Below are 24,316 nucleotides of genomic sequence, written 5' to 3'. Positions count from 1 at the left end.
GAACTAAGGGACCTAGCCCGAACCATGACAAACAGCCCCAGGCCATTATTCCTCCTCCACCAAACTCTACAGTTGGCCCTATGCATTGGGGCAGGTAGCGTTCTCCTGACATCCGCCAAACTCAGATTAGTCCGTCGAACTGCCAGATGGTGAAGCGTGATTCATCACTCCATAGAACGCTTTTCCGCTGCTCCAGAGTCCAATGGCGGCGAGCTTTCCACCCCTCCAGCCAACACTTGGTATTGCGCATGGTGATCTTAGGCTTGTGTGTGGCTGCTCGGCCATGGAAACCCATTTCATGAAACTCCCGATGAATAGTTATTGTGCTGACTTTGCTTCCAGAGGCAGTTTGGAACTCGGTAGTGAGTGTTGCAACCGAGGACAGACGATTTTTAAGCACTTCAGCACTCAGCGGTCCCGTTCTGTGAGCTTGTGTGGCCTACCTACTTCACGGCTGAGCCGTTGTTGCTCCTAGACGTTTCCACTTCACAATAACAGCACTCACAGTTGACCGGGGCAGCTCTAGCAGGGCAGAAGTTTGACGAACTGACTTGTTGGAAAGGTGGCATCCTATGACGGTGAAACGTTGAAAGTCGCTGAGCTCTTCAGTAAGGCCATTCTACTGCCAATGTTTGTCTATGGAGATTGCATGGCTGTGTGCTCAATTTTATACACCTGTCAGCAACGGGTGTGGCTGAAATAGCCGAAGCCATTAATTTGAAGGGGTGTCCACATACTTCTGCATATATAGTGTATGTGTTCATCTTATCATATTTCTTCAATGCGAAATCAGTGTGTCTTGTTTGCAATGAAACTGTACCTGTTTGCAAATAATTAAATGTGAGACATCATTAGGAATCAAAAGTTGCACTATACTTGCCCTATAGCCTAACAAGTCATTAGATTGGCTTTTACGACACATAGGTAAGGCAATAGCTATCTACTAGACATTTATACAGTGCTTTTTATTAAACACAAGTCATCATGTAGGCCTATTCAAATAAAACATTGAATGCATAAATGCTAAATAATCCAAATTAACCTGTTAAAGGGGAAGTTGGGGGCTGTTTGTGTATTTTATTTGTTTTATCAATGTTTAGGCTATTTACTTCACTTCTAAATCTCATTGTCTCTTCAGCCAGCGAGGCAACTAGGGTTTTTGAACCGTAACAGAGAGGAAGAGCCACGTATCTGCCCTCTCATTGGCTAGAGTGGTCGCATCTGATCTCAGCTCCTGCCTGCCGTCCATCTTTGAGGAGTTGTATTTCCATTGTTAGAGCGGTTATTTGACCTGCTTGGCAGGATATTGACAACTTTTTACCCATTGTTACTGATTAGACTTCCATATATAGCAACCAGAAAGTTCAAATTATTAGCATGTTATTATGGGCGAAAACCTGGCAATCTCCATAAAGTAATGTGCCTTCAAAGTATTTTATGAATGCTTTTCATTATTTTATGTGCATCAATAGAGAAAAATAAACTGCATGAATAATTTCTCTGCAGGGTGGCCTTTTCTTCCCACAAAGAGGCCCCGTTTCCATACTAATTATCAGATAAGTCTGAATAATAGCACAATAAAAGAATAAACAAACTGAAAATGCAAATCCAGGAACGTTTGAAACAATGAGAGAAAACAGTGTTTAGAGATGGTACACTCAGCTTTCAGTAGACCTGGGCCCTCTTTCCCGATAGCAATGGAACTGAGGCTTACGAGTGTTTTGACGATGCATCTTTCCTACAACGGCCGGAAGCTGTAACAAGCGTTTCCCAAAAACACCACGCAGAGAGAATGGTCGCTACGTGCATCGTTGGAGCATGTGTCGATACTGATACAGATTGAAAGGCAGCGCTGCTCTCAGGTCAGCTTTCACCATTCAAATAATTTCACAGAGAGCGAGTGTCTTTGTCAGAGAGCGATAAACACAATGACAGACGTAAAAATCCAGAGGTGCAAATTAGAGCCATCAAAAAGTTCAAAATATTACTCAAAAGCGTCAAAAAACTTCTGAGAATCTTTGTTAGCATACACTTAACACTATCAAGTTATTGGTTTACCTCATTACATTTTCTATTGAATAATTTTGATAAAGCTTCTATTGTAATGTTGTAATATTTGTCTAGCACTGCAAAAGGCAAAGCCTTAAGGATAATAAAGGGTTTAGGGTTGCCTAGAGACTGACTAGTTTAACTCCCTACACCCATTGCTCAGTTATGAAAGGTTAAAGGAATCTCATACATTTTAAAGCTTTTGCATTGAAATAAACATACCAAACAAAAGTTGGATGTAATTATTTTATAACCTCTTCGAAGTCCTTCACAGTTTTTACTGAACATCTAAAAGTTAAAGTATTGCATTTTCTTTTCTCTTCAAGTTTACACCATTCCTTGATGTTGAATATTTTTCATAATTTATTTAATTGTCCTTGTTTTTTTTTACAGCTGGAGAACTCCAGAAGAATGGAAGTGTGCAAATCCATTGGACCCTTTCCACTTCAATTATGGTGGATAAATAATATGAATGGATTTTTATGAATGTGTGGAGGGATAAGAGTTGTTTCGTGACATGCATCAAATAGAGCGAAGAGGATTTGAAACAGAATTGGCATACTGGCAACATTGACAAACTAAAAACCCAGACAGAATGTAAATCCTCAACATCCAATAGCTTCAGCACTATTGACAAATTGTCCAAACAAACCATATCCTTTCAAGCACTTTCTGAAAATACCAGCAATTGTTTGAGTTTGTAATACAATGCATTCCCCGCTACAAAGCCCCATTTCAGAGTTTTGTAAATCAATACCATTACATAGAAGTGAGTTTTTTTTCTTCTACAGTATAGATACTCTAATCAACACCGAAGGGTCATGTAGCTTCTGTCTATGCCCACTCTTAAAAGTATAAAGTCCTTTCTAAATCAAACCCACTGTTCCTGAACTATAAGAGTTACACTACTTCTCATTGCCCTGTATTCACCTTTAATGGAGGACCCGTTCCCCCTCCATTAGTCAGGAATACACCCTGTAACTAAACAAGACTAATGTAATGTGTGGTAGAGACTACTACTTTTACTATTGGTTGCACAACGATCGAAAATCGAACTTGCATTGTTGCAGTTCAGAGATTCACATTGATGGGCTAGATACAGTACACTGGAATATACCACTTCCAGGCCCTCCCCCCAGAAGGTTCATGGGAAATTGTGCAAGTCACATTTTGGTAGTAAAAAAAATGGTTCCTGTGAGCGGTAATAGCCTCACCAGAATTGTGCATTTAAATTGTTTTAGCAAGGTTTAAGTCACGATACAGGGCAGTTTTAAGACCTGACATTTTTACCTGCTGAAGTTCACCGGTTAAAAGGAAAACTCCACCCAAAAACGTTGGGTATTAGTTTCATTAGTACATTGTTGATATAGTATCAAAACATTATACATGTCAGCAATCAAGTTAAGATATAACAAAAACTACAGAATCAGGGAGTTGAGGAACTTCATTTTAGACCTGGGATACATATTACAAAAGCTCATGCTAGTCAATGAACAAAATGCACAACAAACGTAATCTAGATAGATTTTATTTTATCCAGAATGCATTTTTTAGCAGGAAAGTCAGTCCAGATGAGTAGGCCATCAGTGAAGAAGCTTTTCCTTTATGTTGAGAGGACCAACAGAAGCTTCTTGCGCCCACTGGAAACCTAAGAGCAGAAGACCATGTCTACATAGGGAGAACTAAGAAACAAACTTGACAAAAGCATTGTTTCTCAGTCAATTCCTGGGTGACTCAGTGGGTGCACTTTTTTGTTCCACCCCAGCACTGACCGCCAATTTAGCCAAAGGCTTAGGTGAATCAACTACGTAGGTATTGGAGTAAGACAAAAATGTGCACCCCAGAGAGTCATCCAGGAATGATTGAGAAACATTGGACTGAAGTGCACATGTACCTGGATCTGGTTCCCTTTTCATGCCACAGTCTGTGTCACAACAGCCACATGCCTGGTCTTTCCCATTGGCCTCATGCCATCTATGGAAAACAGAGTGTTGCATGTTGTACACAGTCGGTGCAAGTAAAGTGTGGTCCTCTGTAGCTCAATTGGTAGAGCATGGCGCTTGTAACGCCAGGGTAGTGGGTTCGATCCCCGGGACCACCCATACGTAAAAATGTATGCGCAAATGACTAAGTCGCTTTGGATAAAAGCATCTGCTAAATGACATTATTTAAAGTGCACAACCTGCATATATACCCAGACTTACCCATTCAAGAAGGAACAGGCCTTGTTCTCATGATCAATACGCGCTGAAGCTGTTGTGGCTTTCAGGAGGCAGGTAATGTATAGCTGTTGAAATTACATTTGTTGAAGCCTCGGAATTGGTACCACGTAATTAGTAGATGTGACACTCAAAGCTACGTCATGGTGGGTACAACAGCCATATTGGGAATACTATTCTTAATTTTTGATTGAAGCTCATCAACTGCCAGTTCTATAAATTGGGATAGCCAAGCTAATTTGCAGAAGACCTCAGGATTGACTACTCACCGATCCAGTGTTCACAACCTGAAACCTAAAGGCTTCTATCTGGAACCGGAGCTTGTCATCCATGGTGCGAGGTATGAACTGGGACCTGGAGCCTGTCAGCTTGGTGTCGACCAGACAACTGAAGGGCACAAAAAAACAAAAATTAGGCTACCTACACTGTTGAACCTCTGGAGGGATGCCATTCAAAATGGACGTTGATCTGAAGTGTGGGCAGGTGGAGGGAATGGGAAATGCCTTCCTTAGCAATAGATTAAAGCAAATGATTAGTCCTTGAACTAGATCAAGTACCTTACAAAGGACACTCACCCACGGTTCTCGATGAAGGCATATCTTGGGACAGTGTTGATGTTTGGGATGACTGTGGCTACACAGCGGTCCACAAAGACTCGGAGGGGCACATGGTAGAACTGGACGACAGAAGCTTCAAAGTTAATATTATCTCCAAGAATGTACTCGTTGCTGGGTCTCTCCAACTGCCAGTTATCTGTGAAGACAAGTAAAGGGCATAATCTACTACTCATTTCAAACATAATGCCCCTGCTCTAGTTTGTCAACTGTGGGGTTGGATATTGGCAAAAATAACTGCTGTCATTTTGTTTTCTGGGGTCACCACCTCATTCCAATAACTCAGTGGCGGTTACATTTGCCAGTTGGCAACACCATAGCTTACAAACAAGTGCAGAGACAGCACTTAAGTCAGTGCCTGTCAAGATCTATGGCAAGGACAAGCCCTTACTCACCAGTCATTAGCCTCAGGGAGAAGTACAGGAGCTCCTCTGCAACCTTAGTGGAGGCATAGGGATTCCAGGTGGGCTTCACTGCACCGCTGCTCACGTCATGCTTTCTGTAAAGGAGTCTCTTTAATGCGAGACCAAAAGTCCAAGGAAGTGCATCCAAAGTCGATTGAACTTACAAAAACACCACAATGCAGGTGTAATCAACTCACCTTTGATAGTGACACTCAACCCAGAGCTCCACTTCTCTTGTCCGAACAATGGGGCTGCTGCCCAGAGTGGCTGGTGTATAACGGAGTGTGAAGACGTAGACCAGTGAATCATCAGTCATCTGGAATCATAGCAGCAAGTGGCATTGTAAGAAAATCAATGGTTGTCAACCTTGCAAAATTATAACGGTGCTAAAGCTCAATGTTACCGTCAGAGTGCTGCCACATCCGTGCAGCTCTGTGTCAAAGATCAGCACTTGAGCAGAAGCATCCTCCCCGGTGACTGTACAGCCTCCCAAGGTGAGATCCGCTGCGTGAATAAGTTGGCCTATACCAAGCAGATCTCGCTTGACTTCCACATGAGCAGCAGTCTCCCCACATTGAACTGCAACGCTATTGGCAGGCACAGGCAGCGGGCTCTGCTCATCAATAGCCAACTGCACCTCTTTGATTGGATCTTCAGGAAATCTCCAGGTCAAAGGCTCATTGAATGTCTGCTTTGACTGGAGGAAAGGGTTTTGAACTTGCTTCGGTGTCTGGACCCTGGCGGGCCATTGCACAGGTCTTGGTTGAAATCTAGCTGGTTCTTGAGCAGGCCTATACTGTGGAACAAATCTCCCAGGGGCATGTGCCACTTGGCGCCGGGATTCCTCTGCCTGATAAATCTGCTGAACTGTAGCTAAACAGCCAAAGGTAAGAAGTAGGATGATTTTAATACAAAACGCCATTATTCTATCTAGTCTCTATATTATATATTTATTGGAATTCTTTGATGTTTGCAATAGCAACACTGTCTCTGAACAGCCATTTTGTATCCCTTTGTCTTAGTTTGACTCCACCCCTTGTTTGATGTATCTAATGATCTTCCAGATGTGTTATGCAGCTGCACACAGACTACAATCTGAACTGGATGTATCTCAATACTTTAAAGTATCTTCATTTATAACAGGGATGGTCAACTCCAGTCCTCTGGGGCCTGATTGATGTCACACTTTTGCGCCAGCCCCAGCTAACACACCTGACTCCAATAATCAACTAATCTTCAGTTTAAAATGCAATTAGTTTAATCAGCTGTGTTTGCTAGGGATGGGGGAGAAGTGTGACATTACTCTGGCCACTGAGGACTGGAGTTGCCCATCCCTGATTTATAATGTCCTGGGACCGGTTTCCTGATAGTGATGGAATTTAGCCTTATGAGTGTTTTAATGATACATCTTTCCCACGACGGCTGAAAATGTAACACACTTTTCCCAAAACACCAAGCAGAGAGAACGGTCGCTAAGTGCGTTGTTGGAGCATGTGTCGATACTGATGGGATCGAAAGAAAGCGAGAACAGCTTTCTCCATTCAAAATGTGCCTTAACGTTAGAATTATTTCACAATACTGATGACGGATTAGTTCCTAGAGATATACCTTATGGCTGCAAATGTTAAGGCAGCTTATTATAATGCTTACCAAATAAAAATGCATTCAATCGCTGATTTGGCACATTGCGCACGTTAGGCTACACAACATGAAATATATATATAGGCAAATTACAAAATAGTCTACAATTAGTCTACAAATAGCAAAACAGAACATGAAATGTATTTAAATAGTCCTATAGCCCACTGTATATTTTAATACAGCGGGACTAGTTTCTGTGGATGCGGTTTTCATTTTAAGCATATTTTTTATACGTCATGTTTGTATCAATTGCAAAGACACAGGCAACTTTATTTTGTAGTCAACTTTGTTCTGAAGTTTTCTGCAGTCATAGAGATAAGATAAACCATGTGATTATGTTTAGTGGAGATATTGTTTGTATAAAGTGACACGGGAGGGCAAAAAAGCATCTAAGGACGCACTTAGATGTTCTGAGGTAGGTGTTAGTTTACGAGAGTTTGTGTGCACCTTAATAATTTTGGTTTTGGGATGCTCCTACGAAGGTTCTAACAATACACTTTGCCTTAAGTTGCTTTTGAGAAACTGGGCCCAGGGATCTCCAACCCTGTTCCTGGAGCGCTACCCTACCCTCCTGTAGGTTTTCAATCCAACCCCAGTTGTAACTAACCTGATTCAATTTATCAACCAGCTAATTATTAGAATCAGGTGCTCTACATTAGGGCTGGAGCAACAACCTACAGGACTGTCGCACTCCATGAACAGAGTTGGAGACATTGGCGGATTGGCCTTCTGGCAATTCTGGCAAATGCCAGAAGGACCAGACCTTATTTTATTGGGTGGAGGGGTCAAAAAAATAAAATAATATGTACACACAACATGACCAAAAGTATGTGGACACCTGCTCGTCGAACATCTCATTCCAAAATCATGGGCATTAATATGGAGTTGGTCCCCCCTTTGCTGCTATAACAGCCTCCACTCTTCTGGGAAGGCTTTCCACTAGATGTTGGAACATTGCTGCAAGGACTTGCTTTCATTCAACCACAAGAGCATTAGTGAGGTCCGGCACTGATGTTGGGCGGTTAGGCCTGCCTCGCAGTCGGCGTTCCAATTCATCCCAAAGGTGTTCGATGGGGTTGAGGTCAAGGCTCTGTGCAGGCCAGTAAAGTTCTTCCACACCGATCTCGACAAACCATTTCTGTATGGACCTCGCTTTGTGCATGGGGGCATTGTCATGCTAAAACAGGAAAGGGCCTTCCCCAGACTGTTGCCACAAAGTTGGGAGCACAGAATCGTCTAGAATGTCATTGTATGCTGTAGCGTTAAGATTTCCCTTCACTGGAACTAAGGGACCTAGCCCGAACCATGACAAACAGCCCCAGACCATTATTCCTCCTCCACCAAACTCTACAGTTGGCCCTATGCATTGGGGCAGGTAGCGTTCTCCTGACATCCGCCAAACTCAGATTAGTCCGTCGAACTGCCAGATGGTGAAGCGTGATTCATCACTCCATAGAACGCTTTTCCGCTGCTCCAGAGTCCAATGGCGGCGAGCTTTCCACCCCTCCAGCCAACACTTGGTATTGCGCATGGTGATCTTAGGCTTGTGTGTGGCTGCTCGGCCATGGAAACCCATTTCATGAAACTCCCGATGAATAGTTATTGTGCTGACTTTGCTTCCAGAGGCAGTTTGGAACTCGGTAGTGAGTGTTGCAACCGAGGACAGACGATTTTTAAGCACTTCAGCACTCAGCGGTCCCGTTCTGTGAGCTTGTGTGGCCTACCACTTCACGGCTGAGCCGTTGTTGCTCCTAGACGTTTCCACTTCACAATAACAGCACTCACAGTTGACCGGGGCAGCTCTAGCAGGGCAGAAGTTTGACGAACTGACTTGTTGGAAAGGTGGCATCCTATGATGGTGAAACGTTGAAAGTCGCTGAGCTCTTCAGTAAGGCCATTCTACTGCCAATGTTTGTCTATGGAGATTGCATGGCTGTGTGCTCAATTTTATACACCTGTCAGCAACGGGTGTGGCTGAAATAGCCGAAGCCATTAATTTGAAGGGGTGTCCACATACTTCTGCATATATAGTGTATGTGTTCATCTTATCATATTTCTTCAATGCGAAATCAGTGTGTCTTGTTTGCAATGAAACTGTACCTGTTTGCAAATAATTAAATGTGAGACATCATTAGGAATCAAAAGTTGCACTATACTTGCCCTATAGCCTAACAAGTCATTAGATTGGCTTTTACGACACATAGGTAAGGCAATAGCTATCTACTAGACATTTATACAGTGCTTTTTATTAAACACAAGTCATCATGTAGGCCTATTCAAATAAAACATTGAATGCATAAATGCTAAATAATCCAAATTAACCTGTTAAAGGGGAAGTTGGGGGCTGTTTGTGTATTTTATTTGTTTTATCAATGTTTAGGCTATTTACTTCACTTCTAAATCTCATTGTCTCTTCAGCCAGCGAGGCAACTAGGGTTTTTGAACCGTAACAGAGAGGAAGAGCCACGTATCTGCCCTCTCTTTGGCTAGAGTGGTCGCATCTGATCTCAGCTCCTGCCTGCCGTCCATCTTTGAGGAGTTGTATTTCCATTGTTAGAGCGGTTATTTGACCTGCTTGGCAGGATATTGACAAATGAAGCACAATGCTGAAAATCTGTCTGCATCCACAGAAACTAGTCCCATCATTCTATGACAAACACAGATGGTTTTATATCAAATTCAATAGAAGAGAACAGAGAGAGAGGAAGAGAGACTGACACAGACGTACTGCCAGTCCTTAATGTTATGACTGTATATGTAGCCTAATATTAAACACAGCTAAGTGGGCAGGGGGGAACACATGACATGCCCCTTAATTTACAAGGCATTTTAAGCCAGTGGTCATCTATAAGAAAAATAGTTCCAAACCTCTCTTCCAATATCAGCTAGTTTTCTATTTTCCCCTACACACTCAGACGACTCTCAGACAGTCCCAGCAAAATGATTTGCTAAGAAGCTATTTTTGTTTCTTTTTGGCCATTTTATTGAAAACAACCACAGTAAGCTAATTAATTGTTGCCCCGAAATGATTAGATATTGATATAAAAAACGGCTGCATTGGATCTGAAATATGAAAATGATCCATGAAATTGCCAGGAAGCCTATTGTTCTGGCAAAGTTCCGTCCGTAGCAGATTGTATTTTATGTGGATAATATGAATGTGGGCTACTTTGTTTTTGCAAAACAGGAGAAAATGAAACCAGTGCTTTCTGGTCACTGAACTGGATATGTGCACCCGCCTTTGCATGCCAATGCTGATGACTGGTCATTGGTCAACAGTCAAGACGCACAACTTTTTGATTCTGAAGCACATATTAGATGTTTTTGAGACAAGAAGACGTAGACCTAAGTTAGTGACCAGATTGAATAGGCAAAGGCATAAATATAAAATACCAATGGTAGGCTACAGTGCCTTCGGAAAGTATTCAGACCACTTGACTTTTGATACATTTTGTTACATTAATGTGTAGCAATCTACACACAACACACCATAATGAGAAAGCGAAAACAGGTTTTTAGACATTTCTGCAAATGATTTAAACATAAAAAACAGAAATACCTTATTTACATAAGTATTCAGACCCTTTGCTATGAGACTCGAAATTGAGCTCAGGTGCATCCTGTTTCCATTAATCATCCTTGAGATGTTTCTACAACTTGATTGGAGTCCACCTGTGGTAAATTCAATCGATTGGACATGATTTGGAAAGGCACACACCTGTCTATATAAGGTCCCACAGTTGACAGTGCATGTCAGAGCAAAAACCAAGCCATGAGGTCAAAGGTATTGTCCGTAGAGCTCCGAGACAGGATTGTGTCGAGGCACAGATCTGGGGAAGGGTACAAAAAACATGTCTGCAGCATTGAAGGTCCCCAAGAACACAGTGGCCTCCATCATTCTTAAATAGAAGAAGTTTGGAACCAACAAGACTCTTCCAAGAGCTGGCCGCCCGGCCATACTGAGTAATCGGGGGAGAAATGTCTTGGTCAGGGAGGTGACCAAGAACCCGATGGTTACTCTGACCGAGCTCTAGAGTTCCTCTGTGGAGATGGGAGAACCCTCCAGAAGGACAAACATCTCTGCAGCACTCCACCAATCAGGCCGTTATGGTAGAGTGGCCAGACGGAAGCCACTACTCAGTAAAAGGCACATGACAGCCCACTTGGAGTTTGCCAAAAGGCACCTAAAGAATCTCAGACCGTGAGAAACAAGATTCTCTGGACTGATGAAACCAAGATTGAACTATTTGGCCTGAATGCCAAGCATCACGTCTGGAGGAAACCTGGCACCATCCCTACTGTGAAGCATGGTGGTGGCAGCATCATGCTGTGGGGATATTTTTCAGCATCAGGGACTGGGAGACTAGTCAGGATCGAGGCAAAGACGAACGGAGAAAAGTACAGAGAGATCCTTGATGAAAACCTGCTCCAGAGCGCTCAGGACCTCAGACTGGGGCGAAGGTTGACTTTCCAACAGGACAACGACCCTAAGCACACAGCCAAGACAACGCAGGAGTGGCTTCGGGACAAGTCTCTGAATGTCCTTGAGTGGCCCAGCCAGAGCCCGGACTTCAACCCGGTCGAACATCTCTGGAGAGACCTGCAAATAGCTGTGCAGCAACGCTCCCCATCCAACATAACAAAGCTTGAGATGATCTGCAGAGAAGAATGGTAGAAACTCCCCAAATACAGGTGTGCAAAGCTTGTAGCGTCATACCCAAGACAAGTCGAGGCTGTATTTGCTGCCAAAGGTACTTCAAGAAAATACTTAGTAAAGGGTCTGAATACTTATGTAAATGTAATATTTAAATTAGCAAAATAAATTCATTAGTCTCTATCCTATGGATTTCACATGACTGGGAATACAGATAGGGGCGTAGATCAGAAAACCAGTCAGTATCTTGTCTGACCACCATTTGCCTCATGCAGCATGACACATCTCCTTTACATAGTTGATCAGGCTGTTGATTGTGGCATGTGGAATGTTGTCCCACTCCTCTTCAAATGGCTGTGCGAAGTTGTTGGATATTGGAGGAAACTGGAACACACTGTCCTACACATCGATCCAGAGCATCCCAAACATGCTCAATGGGTGACATGTCTGGAGAGTGTGCAGGCCATGGAAAAACTGGGACATGTTCCGCTACCAGGAATTGTGTACAGATCCTTGTGACATGGTGCCGTGCATTATCATGCTGAAACATGAGGTGATGGCAGCGGATGAATGGCACGTCAATGGGCCTCAGGATCTCATCACAGTATCTCTGTGCATTACATTTACATTTACATTTACGTCATTTAGCAGACGCATTCAAATGCAATTGTGTTCGTGGTCCGTTGGCTATGCCTGCCCATACCATAACCCTACCACCACCATGGGGCACTCTGTTCACAACTTTGACATTTGCAAACCGCTCGCCCACACAACGCCAAACCGTGATTCATCCGTGAAGAGCATACTTCTCCAGCGTGCCAGTGGCCATCGAAGGTGTGCATTTGCCCACTGAAGTCAGTTACGACGCCAAACTGCAGTCAGGTCAAGACCCTGGTGAGGATGACGAGCACGCAGATTAGCTTCCCTGAGACGGTTTCTGACAGTTTGTGCAGAGATTATTTGGTTGTGCAAACCCACAGTTTCATCAGCTGTCCGGGTGGCTGGTCTCAGATGGTCCCACTGGTGAAGAAGCCGGATGTGGAGGTCTTGGACTGGCATGGTTACACGTGATCTGCGCTTGTGAGGCTGTTTAGACGTACTGCCAAATTCTCTAAAACTACGTTGGAGGCAGCTTATGGTAGAGAAATGAACATAAAATTCTCTGGCAACAGCTCTGGTGGACATTCCTGTAGTCAGCATGGCAATTGCACGCTCCCTCAAAACTTGAGACATCTGTGGCATTGTGTTGTGTGACAAAACTGCACATTTTAGTTGCCTTTTATTGTTCCCAGCACAAGGTGAATCTGTGTAATGATGCTGTTTAATCAGCCTCTTGATATACCACACCTGTCAGGTGGATAGATTATCTTGGCAAATGAGACATGCTCACTAACATGGATGTAAACTGTCACGTTGTTGATGTGGATGCGGTGGTGAAGTCAGGCGCAGGACACAGAGGATAAGTCAACACGACTTTACTGAGACTCATGAACAATACAAAGTAAATGGCCTCGAAAACACCGGAGGCAAACTAATACGCGCAATGCGTAAAATACTCTTACACACAAAAGTACCGAACCTTGACACCAAACGACAGGCGGACAATAACACACAACTGCAAACAAAACCAAAGGAAACTTATAGGTGACATAATCAATACAGAAGACGAAACAGGTGCGACCAACTAGACAAGACCAAACAAACATCGAGAACATACAAGCGGTAGTAGCTAGTACTCCGGGGACGACGAACGCCGAAGCCTGCCCGAGCAAGGAGGAGGAGCAGCCTCGGCGGTATTCGTGACAGTACCCCCCCCTTGACGCGCGGCTCCAGCCGTGCGCCGACCCCGGCCTCGGGGACGGCCAGGAGGACGCGGAGCAGGGCGCGTGGGATGACTACGGTGGAACTCCGTCAGGAGGGAGGGATCTAAAATGTCCCTCCTAGGCACCCAGCATCGTTCCTCCGGACCGTACCCCTCCCACTCCACGAGATATTGTAGAACCCCCATCCGACGTCTCGAATCCACGATGGACCGGACTGAGTACGCCGGAGCCCCCTCGATGTCCAGTGGGGGCGGAGGAGTCTCTCTTATCTCACTGTCCTAGAGTGGACCAGCTACCACCGGCCTGAGGAGAGACACATGGAACGAGGGGTTAATGTGATAATCATTAGGCAGTTGTAACTTGTAACATACCTCGTTCAATCTCCTCAGGACTTTAAATGGCCCCACAAACCGCCGACCAAGCTTCCGGCAGGGCAGGCGAAGGGGCAGGTCTCGAGTCGAGAGCCAGACTCGATCTCCAGGTGCGTATACTGGACCCTCACTGCGGTGGAGACCACCGGGACAGGGCGCCTGCCTTACCGTTCTGGGACCCTGGGATGTAAGTTATCCTAAAAACGAACCGGGTCAGAAACATGTTCCACCTAGCCTGACAAGGGTTCAATCTCCTAGCTGCCCGGATGTACTCCAGGTTACGATGGTCAGTCAGAATTAGAAAAGGGTGTTGAACCCCCTCAAGCCAATGCCTCCACACCTTTAGGGCTTGAACCACGGCTAGCAGCTCCCTGTCCCCTACGTCATAATTTCTTTCCGCCGGGCTGAGCTTCTTAGAATAAAAAGCGCAGGGACGGAGCTTAGGAGGCGTGCCTGAGCGTTGAGACAACACTGCCCCAATACCGGCCTCTGACGCGTCCACTTCCACCTGGAACGCTAAAGCGGGGTCCGGGTGCGCCAGCACCGGAGCCGAAGTGAACAGGTCCTTCAGTTTACCAAACGCCCTGTCCGCCTCAGCCGACCACTGCAAACGCACCGGGCCCCCCTTCAGCAGGGACGTGATGGGAGCTGCTACCTGTCCAAAACCCCGGATAAACCTCCGGTAGTAATTGGCAAAACCCAAAAACCGCTGCACCTCTTTAACAGTGGTTGGAGTCTGCCAATTACGCACAGCTGACACACGGTCAATCTCCATCTTCACCCCTGACGTGGACAACCGATGACCCAAGAAGGAGATGGACTCCTGAAAAAACAGACATTTCTCTGCCTTGACATACAAGTCATGCTCCAACAGCCTACCCAACACTCGGCGCACCAGGGCTACATGCTCGGCTCGTGTAGAAGAGTACACTAGGATGTCGTCAATGTACACTACCACACCCTGCCCATGCAGGTCCCGGAAGATCTCGTCCACAAAGGATTGGAAGACTGAAGGAGTATTCATTAACCCGTATGGCATGACGAGATACTCATAATGACCCGAGGTGGTACTAAATGCTGTCTTCCATTCATCTCCCTCCCTAATGCGCACCAGGTTGTAGGCGCTCCTGAGATCCAGTTTTGTGAAGAACCTTACAGCTCACACGTCACCCTCCTCTGGCCATCCAGGTATTGGTCGGACAGTGCACTGCCTTAGCACGAAGTACTGGTGGCCAACGTTAGCCAGGGATGTGAGGGTTTATGTTTCCTCCTGCTCGTTGTGTGCCCAGTGTAAGGCACCTAGACATTTGCCCAGGGGTAAGTTACAACCCCTGCCCGTTCCACAACGACCCTGGTCGCACCTCTCGGTGGATTTTGTTACAGACCTTCCCCCCTCACAGGGGAATACCACCATTCTGGTCGTTGTGGACCGGTTCTCGAAGGCCTATCGTCTCCTTCCCATGCCGGGTCTCCCTACTGCCCTACAGACCGCTGAGGCACTATTCACCCACGTCTTCCGGCATTACGGGGTACCCGATGATATAGTGTCTGATCGAGGCCCCCAATTTACCTCCAGAGTCTGGAGAGCTTTTATGGAGCGCTTGGGGGTTTCGGTTAGCCTTACCTCGGGGTACCACCCGGAGAGCAATGGGCAGGTCGAACGTGTGAACCAGGATGTGGGTAGGTTTCTGAGGTCATATTGCCAGTGCCGGCCGGAGGAGTGGGCGAGGTATGTTCCCTGGGCCGAGATGGCACAGAACTCTCTCCGCCACTCCTCCACCAAACTAACTCCGTTCCAGTGTGTTTTAGGATACCAGCCGGCTCTGGCACCTTGGCATCAGAGCCAGATCGAGGCCCCTGCGGTGGATGAGTGGGTGCGGCGCTCGGAGGAAACGTGGAACGCTGCTCACGTCCATCTGCAGCGGGCCATCCGTCAACAGAAGACGAGCGCCGATCTCCACCGCAGTGAGGGACCGGTGTACGCACCGGGAGATCGGGTCTGGCTCTCGACCAGAAACCTGCCCCTCTGCCTGCCCTGCCGGAAGCTGGGTCGGCGGTTTGTGGGGCCTTTTAAAGTCCTGAGGAGGTTGAACGAGGTGTGTTACAGGTTACAATTGCCTATTGATTACAAGAGTATTAACCCCTCGTTAATTTTTTTTACATTTTAGTCATTTAGCAGACGCTCTTATCCAGAGCGACTTACAGGAGCAATTAGGGTTAAGGGCCTTGCTCAAGGGCACATTTACGTCATTTAGCAGACGCTCTTATCCAGAGCGACTCACAAATTGGGGGGGGGTAGAATGATTACTTTATCCTATCCCAGGTATTCCTTAAAGAGGTGGGGTTTCAAATGTCTCCGGAAGGTGGTGAGTGACTCCGCTGTCCTGGCGCCGTGAGGGAGCTTGTTCCACCATTGGGGTGCCAGAGCAGCGAACAGTTTTGACTGGGCTGAGCGGGAACTATGCTTCCGCAGAGGAAGGGGAGCCAGCAGGCCAGAGGTGGATGAACGCAATGCCCTCGTTTGGGTGTAGGGACTGATCAGAGCCCGAAGGTACAGAGGTGCCGTTCCCCTCACTGCTCCATAGGCAAGCACCATGGTCTTGTAACGGACGCGAGCTTCAACTGGAAGCCAGTGGAGTGTGCGGAGGAGGGGGGTGACGTGAGAGAACTTGGGAAGGTTGAACACCAGACGGGCTGCGGCATTCTGGATGAGTTGTAGGGGTTTAATGGCACAGGCAGGGAGGCCAGCCAACAGCGAGTTGCAGTAATCCAGACGGGAGATGACCAGTGCCTGGATTAGGACCTGTGCCGCTTCCTGTGTAAGGCAGGGTCGTACTCTCCGAATGTTGTAGAGCATGAACCTGCAGGAGCGGGTCACCGCCTTGATGTTAGCGGAGAACGACAGGGTGTTGTCCAGGGTCACGCCAAGGCTCTTCGCACTCTGGGAGGAGGACACAACGGAGTTGTCAACCGTGATGGCGAGATCATGGAACGGGCAGTCCTTCCCCGGGAGGAAGAGCAGCTCCGTCTTGCCAGGGTTCAGCTTGAGGTGGTGATCCGTCATCCATACTGATATGTCTGCCAGACATGCAGAGATGCGATTCGCCACCTGGTTATCAGAAGGGGGAAAGGAGAAGATTAGTTGTGTATCGTCAGCGTAGCAATGATAGGAGAGGCCATGTGAGGATATGACAGAGCCAAGTGACTTGGTGTATAGGGAGAAAAGGAGAGGGCCTAGAACTGAGCCCTGGGGGACACCAGTGGTGAGAGCACGTGGTGCGGAGACAGCTTCTCGCCACGCCACTTGGTAGGAGCGACCGGTCAGGTAGGACGCAATCCAGGAGTGAGCCGCGCCGGAGATGCCCAGCTCGGAGAGGGTGGAGAGGAGGATCTGATGGTTCACAGTATCAAAGGCAGCAGACAGGTCTAGAAGGACAAGAGCAGAGGAGAGAGAGTTAGCTTTAGCAGTGCGGAGAGCCTCCGTGACACAGAGAAGAGCAGTCTCAGTTGAATGACCAGTCCTGAAACCTGACTGGTTTGGATCAAGAAGGTCATTCTGAGAGAGATAGCAAGAGAGTTGGCTAAAGACGGCACGCTCAATAGTTTTGGAAAGAAAAGAAAGAAGGGATACTGGTCTGTAGTTGTTGACATCAGTGGGATCGAGTGTTGGTTTTTTGAGAAGGGGAGCAACTCTCGCTCTCTTGAAGACGGAAGGGACATGGCCAGCGGTCAAGGATGAGTTGATCAGCGAGGTGAGGTAGGGGAGAAGGTCACCGGAGATGGTCTGGAGAAGAGAGGAGGGGATGGGGTCAAGCGGGCAGGTTGTTGGGCGGCCTGCAGTCACAAGTCGCAGGATTTTATCTGGAGAGAGAGGGGAGAAAGAAGTCAAAGCATAGGGTAGGGCAGTGTGAGCAGGACCAGCAGTGTCATTAGACTTAACAAACGAGGATCGGATGTCGTCAACCTTCTTTTCAAAGTGGTTGACGAAGTCATCCACAGAGAGAGAGGAGGGGGGGGGGGGGGGATTCAGCAGGGAGGAAAATGTGGCAAAGAGCTTCCTAGGGTTAGAGGCAGATGCTTGGAATTTAGAGTGGTAGAAAGTGGCCTTAGCAGCAGAAACAGATGAAGAAAATGTAGAGAGGAGGGAGTGAAAAGATGCCAGGTCGGCAGGGAGTTTAGTTTTCTTCCATTTCCGCTCCGCTGCCCGGAGCTCTGTTCTGTGAGCTCGCAATGAGTCATCAAGCCACGGAGCTGGAGGGGAGGACCGAGCCGGCCGGGAGGATAGGGGACACAGAGAGTCAAAGGATGCAGAAAGGGAGGAGAGGAGGGTTGAGGAGGCAGAATCAGGAGATTGGAGGGAGAAGGATTGATCAGAGGGAAGAGATGATAGGATGGAAGAGGAGAGAGTAGTGGGAGAGAGAGAGCGAAGGTTGCGGCGGCGCATTACCATCTGTGTAGGGGCAGAGTGAGTAGTGTTGGAGGAGAGCGAGAGAGAAAAGGAAACAAAGTAGTGGTCGGAGATATGGAGGGGAGTTGCAGTGAGATTAGTAGAAGAGCAGCATCTACTAAAGATGAGGTCAAGCGTATTGCCTGCCTTGTGAGTAGGGGGGGACGGTGAGAGGGTGAGGTCAAAAGAGGAGAGGAGTGGAAAGAAGGAGGCAGAGAGAAATTTGTCAAATGTGGACATAGGGAGGTTGAAATCCCCCAAAACTGTGAGAGGTGAGCCATCCTCAGGAAAGGAACTTATCAAGGCGTCAAGCTCATTGATGAACTCTCCAAGGGGACCTGGAGGGCGATAGATGACAAGGATATTAAGCTTAAATGGGCTAGTGACTGTGACAGCATGAAATTCAAATGAGGAGATAGACAGGTGGGTTAGGGGAAAAATGGAGAATGTCCACTTGGGAGAGATGAGGATTCCTGTGCCACCACCCCTCTGACCAGATGCTCTCGGGGTATGCGAGAACACATGGTCAGACGAGGAGAGAGCAGTAGGAGTAGCAGTGTTTTCAGTGGTAATCCATGTTTCCGTCAGCGCCAGGAAGTCGAGGGACTGGAGGTTAGCATAGGCTGGGATGAAGTCAGCTTTGTTGGCAGCAGAACGGCAGTTCCAGAGGCTGCCTGAGACCTGGAACTCCAGGTGTGGGGTGCGTGCAGGGACCACCAGGTTAGAGAGGCAGCAGCCACGCGGTGTGAGGCGTTTGTGTAGCCTGTGCAGAGAGGAGAGAACAGGGATAGGCAGAGGCATAGTTGACAGGCTGTAGCAAATGGCTACAATAATGCAGAGGAGATCGGAATGAAATGAACTAAACATCTGGGAGAGGAGAGAGCAGGGCCTCCCTCACCAAAACTTCCACCTCAGAAACTATAATTGTTTCACTGAACCACCCGAACAAAAACTCTCCCAACTTCCACCTTTAGAAATCAGAATTGTTGTGAACCACAGCGGTTCAATGTTTAAAGGAATAGACTCAACCCACTTTATTCAGCTAGCTAACTATGACACCATAGCTAACTAGCATGCTAGCATCCAATAACACACAGTTTAGCACCAACACTTGGTCACAACAAACCACCAATAGTGTGTTAACACACTAAGCAGATAATTCGTGTCCGTGTCTAGTTCCTTTCATAACGCAGCAATAATTAAACGTTGGCTAGCTAGCACAAATATATTGTATTTAGCTGCCACAGTACAGCACACAATGGCTACTGTGTTGACTCTGTTCGAAAAACGGCTAGCTAGCTAGCTTCGTGCTACACCCGGCACCGCCGAAAACAATGCCAGCCTACAGTAACTACCCACAACAGCCCACGATGCCTAACTATGACACCATAGCTAACTAGCATGCTAGCATCCAATAACACACAGTTTAGCACCAATACTTGGTTAAAACAAACTACCAATAGTGTGTTAACACACTAAACAGATCATTCGTGTCCGTGTCTAGTTCCTTTCATAACGCAGCAAAAATTAAATGTTGGCTAGCTAGCACATTAACATTGGAAACAACTCTCCACCGTTGCTAAACGTTACCAGTAGCTACCCGCTAGCTAGCTAGCCTCGTGCTTCGCCGGGCTCCGCCGTAAACAATACTTACCTACAATAATTACCTACGGAAACCTACAATAACTACCTAAATAACTACCTAAATAAACTACCTACAATACCTAACTACAACTACCTACCTACGATCTAAATACATGGTTTAAGCTTTACTCAACACCATATAAGAAGCACAGCTTACCTCCTGCTAGAGAAAACACAACCTTGTTCCATGTGTCTCTCCTCAGGCCGGTGGTAGCTGGTCCACTCCAGGACTTTGAGATAGAGGAGACTCCACCGCCCCCGCTGGACATCGAGGGGGCTCCGGCGTACACTGTTCGGTCCATCCTGGATTCGAGACGCCGGATGGGGGGGCTCCAATATCTCGTGGAGTGGGAGGGGTACGGCCCGGAGGAGCGGTGCTGGGTGCCGAGGAGGGACATCTTAGACCCGTCTCTTCTGACCGAGTTCCATCGTTGTCATCCTACGCGCCCTGCTCCGCGTCCGCCTGGTCGTCCTCGAGGCCGGGGTTGGCGCACGGCTGGAGCCGCGCGTCAAGGGGAGGGTACTGTCACGGTTTCGGCCGAGGCTGCTCCTCCTCCTTGTTCGGGCAGGCTTCGGCGGTCGTCGTCTCCGGAGTACTAGCTGCCACCGTTCTATGTTTCGATGTTCGTTAGGTTTGGTCTGTTTGTACACCTGTTCTTTGTTAGTGTTGATTATGTGCCCTATAAGTTCTCTTAGGTTTTGTCAGGTGTTGTGTGTAATTGTTTCGTGTCTGCTAGGCGTCAGTTTGTTCTCTCTCGTTCTGTTTTTGTTTTGAGAGAGTGTCCGCACTGTGTGCGCAGTTTGGGTTACGCACTGTTCCCTGTGTGCGTATTGTTTCGCTTGCCCTCCGGCTGGGATTTTGCCGTGAGTCTTTTGTATTTGTTTGATCCTCACTAAAGACTGTTGAAGAGCCTCTGTAGTCCTGCGCTTGATTTCTGCACCACATCTACGCTCAGCCCTTGACACCGAGTTGCTGGATCCTGGCGTCCTGGCAGCTGACCCGATCCTCCAGCGACTCGGTCCCCGCCGCTGCTACTGCTGACTCCATAGTAATGGTGTGTTATTCTGTCACGTTGTTGATGTGGATGCGGTGGTGAAGTCAGGCGCAGGACACAGAGGATAAGTCAACACGACTTTACTGAGACTCATGAACAATACAAGGTAAATGGCCTCGAAAACACCGGAGGCGAACTAATACGCGCAATGCGTAAAATACTCTTACACACAAAAATACCGAACCTTGACAACAAACGACAGGCAGACAATAACACACAACTGCAAACAAAACCAAAGGAAACTTATAGGTGACATAATCAATACAGAAGACGAAACAGGTGCGACCAACTAGACAAGACCAAACAAACATCGAGAACATACAAGCGGTAGTAGCTAGTACTCCGGGGATGACGAACGCCGAAGCCTGCCCGAGCAAGGAGGAGGAGCAGCCTCGGCGGTATTCGTGAGAGTAAACAAATTTGTTCACAACATTTTAGAGAAATACGTTTTTTGAGCATATGGAAAATTTCGGGGATCTTTTATTTCAGCTCATGAAACATGGGACCAACACTTTACATGTTGCATTTGTATTCTTATTCAGTGTATAAGGTATTTATTCAGTGATTTTCTACTTTGCCTAATATGTATGTATTTATCCATTCACAACTAGGATGTTGCTGGGCCCGGTACAGGCAATGTGGTCCCCTGGTCTTCTGGTACCAGTGCCGTGAGAAAGGATGCTAGGCTTAGCAGAGACAGCTCAGGGACGAGTGCAGTGGAGGTAGGAAGAAAACAGAGAGAGAGACAGATGTACTGCCAGTTCCTTAATATGTAATAGTAATTAACACTAGGGTAGGGGGGAACACATATGACACAATAATCTTAATTATGTCTACATATAGACACACTTAACTGCAAATTAGGTCATAATGTGTGTTCCCTATGGTTGTCTAAGTGTATTTCTTCATTCACAACTAGGATGATGACAGTGAACAAGATACTGATGATGCTAGGCCTAGCACAGACAGTGAACCAGACACTGATGATGCTAGGCCTAGCACAGACAGTGTGTGGGGGGGGGGGGGGGGGGCTGCATTTTTGTCCCAGTCCACCCCTGGTTGGAGAGCCCCGCAGTAGAAAAACAGAACAATATTGCTAGTTCCTCTCAAAATCCACCGTCATGTGACCTTTCAATAGCAGATAACATTCAGCTAATGGGGAGGCCAACACAACATAATTACTAGGCTACTGGCAGGAAACTAACAAGCTAGGAAGTAAATAAAGGGCTCCCTGCTTAACTTCCTTCTCCTCGCACTGGACCAGTATGACATTAAACTGTCAATTAAGTCAGAAGGAAGCCTGAAAATAATAGATTTCCCAGGATGCAGATTATGAGATAGTGTTACAATCAAGTCCCTGGGGCATCATTAACATTTCATTTCCCGATGTATGTGTTGCGGAATCATTGCAGTAGGTTCAAACTCAATGAATCAGTGGTGTACGGGTTAAAACGGAGGGAGAGGAAAACAAAAGCAAGACTGCTACAGAGCTACAGGTATTTCACTTCAGACTACAGACTTGACTAACTTGATTTAAACCTCTTGGCCCCCTAGGTAGCATAGGGCGTCCACCATGGCTCTCCACCTCACTCTCCTCTGTGCAAGGGCTAGCTTCTCCAGTTATTTTCTGGCCGTCCCTGCTTTCTTTTTCCTTGTGCGTTGTAGTCCAGTGTGCGTTGTAGTCCAGTGTATGTCGCAGTCCAGTGTACATTGTAGTCCAGTGTACGTTGCAGTCCAGTGTACATTGTAGTCCAGTGTACGTTGTAGTCCAGTGTGCATTGTTGCCCAGTCAGCGCTGGATTACTGAACGAGCACGCAGGGCATGTGCCCCGGGGCCCCCAACTACAAGGACCCCCAACCAAATATTTTTGGGGGGTTGAGGGTCCCCTGGAGGTCGGGGGGCCCCCAGATAGCATATGATAGCAACATTTGCAGAATTACAGGAAATTAGCTTTAAAACTGCAAGGTTCTCTCTCAACCTCATGGCAAAATGTGTAGAATAGCATGAGATGAGCTATAAAACAGCAAATGTTTCTCTCTGACCCATGCCAAAAAGTGTAGAATTTCAGGAAATTAACTTAAAAATGCAACATATTCTCTTAGCCTCATGGCAAAATCTTAGAATAGCATTATAAAACTGCACATTTGTTCAACACAAAATGTGTTGAAATGCAGGAAGATAGATGTTTTCCCCCCCAAATAAATCTGGTGCCCTGGGGCTCCAAATGTTGTAGTCCGGCCCTGTGTCCAGTGTCTGCTGTAGTCCAGTGCTTGTCTTGTCTTGTGCTAAAGACAGTAAGGAGGATACAATGTTCTTAGTAGGGAAAACAAGTTGTGCACAGAGCTTGATGATCAGACACAAACTCAAACACAATAAACTTTGGCTCATAAATGAAGGTCAACTGTGTTTGGATAAGCAACCTTGATGACTGTATGATGTTCAAGCTTTTATGGCAATGAATACCCCATTCATAGATGCTTACTTCCTTTAGCGTCTATTAATGAAGGTATTTTCTGGCCGGGGGAGTTTTGTTAAGAGCCCCAATGCTAACACGCATCGCTTGCAGTACGGTTTTGGAAACATAAGGAACGTATCTTTCATATCAGCAAGAAAACAAAAGGTTAAATTACTACACACCTTTATAGGGTTATGCCTCGATCACACCGACGGCGTCATTGCGTTTTGGTACTGTATACCAGAAGTACATTCATTTCCAATGGAACTCTACATTTCCCTTGCGGCTTTGCGTTGCAGAGGCAGTTGCAGTGCATTCTGTGTGGTGCGTACATTGGATTTATCAAATGTTTGCATCAAATTGTATGCATAGACGGCTTGACAGAAATGGTAATCGAGGAGTTAGGGTTCCCACACAGCCATAATTCCAAGTTAGAGCACTTGTTTACGCAAGACAGATGGAAGACGGACACGACTACCTGTGCTAATTAGCTATCTGCATCTCCGAACACCTGTGTGTAACAAAAGATGGCCGCCAGAAACGAAAAATGCTGTCAGCTGCAACTGTTTTAAAACTGGTAAAAACAGCTAACATTAAGTGTATATTTTGCATTTGTGAAATAAGTTTGATGTGATATGAAAGTAGAGGGCTTTGATTTTAGAAACGTACCGAGAATTGATTCATGATATAAGGAGTATTTGGCTGTTTTGGCTGCCTGAACATAATATGTAAGGTACTTGGACTAAAGGATTAGGCTCATTTTAGTATATTATTGGGCTAGGCAAGGTGTAAACCCAGGAAGCGAGAAATCAGTTTATTTAAATCATAGTGAGTGCATTAATTTTATTGCGAAACAAGAGTTGACCTCCTTGCGGAAAATGTGACCAAGGGATTTATACTTATAAGCCCACAAATAATGTCTCATTACATTTTTGGAGT

General features: G+C 46.4%; 1 protein-coding gene across 1 annotated transcript; it reads right to left on the bottom strand.

Moving 5' to 3' along the window:
* Positions 1–3,600: 3,600 nt before the first annotated feature.
* LOC311148631 (zona pellucida sperm-binding protein 3-like) lies at positions 3,601–6,432 on the bottom strand. The gene is made up of 8 exons (XM_084185619.1): positions 5,690–6,432; positions 5,484–5,602; positions 5,278–5,381; positions 4,844–5,021; positions 4,538–4,655; positions 4,254–4,336; positions 3,944–4,023; positions 3,601–3,697 (listed from the first exon to the last, which is right to left on the bottom strand). Exons 1-8 carry the CDS (start codon positions 6,206–6,208, stop codon positions 3,633–3,635), a joined length of 1,266 nt encoding a protein of 421 aa, XP_084041745.1. The 5' UTR covers positions 6,209–6,432; the 3' UTR covers positions 3,601–3,632.
* Between the last annotated feature and the right edge of the window lie 17,884 nt (positions 6,433–24,316).

The sequence above is a fragment of the Coregonus lavaretus genome (genome assembly GCF_964263955.1).
Source record: "Coregonus lavaretus genome assembly, chromosome: 21".
In the NCBI taxonomy this organism is placed as follows: Eukaryota; Metazoa; Chordata; class Actinopteri; order Salmoniformes; family Salmonidae; genus Coregonus; species Coregonus lavaretus.
Note: the sequence above shows the minus strand (reverse complement) of the source record. Positions and strands in the feature narration are given on the sequence as shown.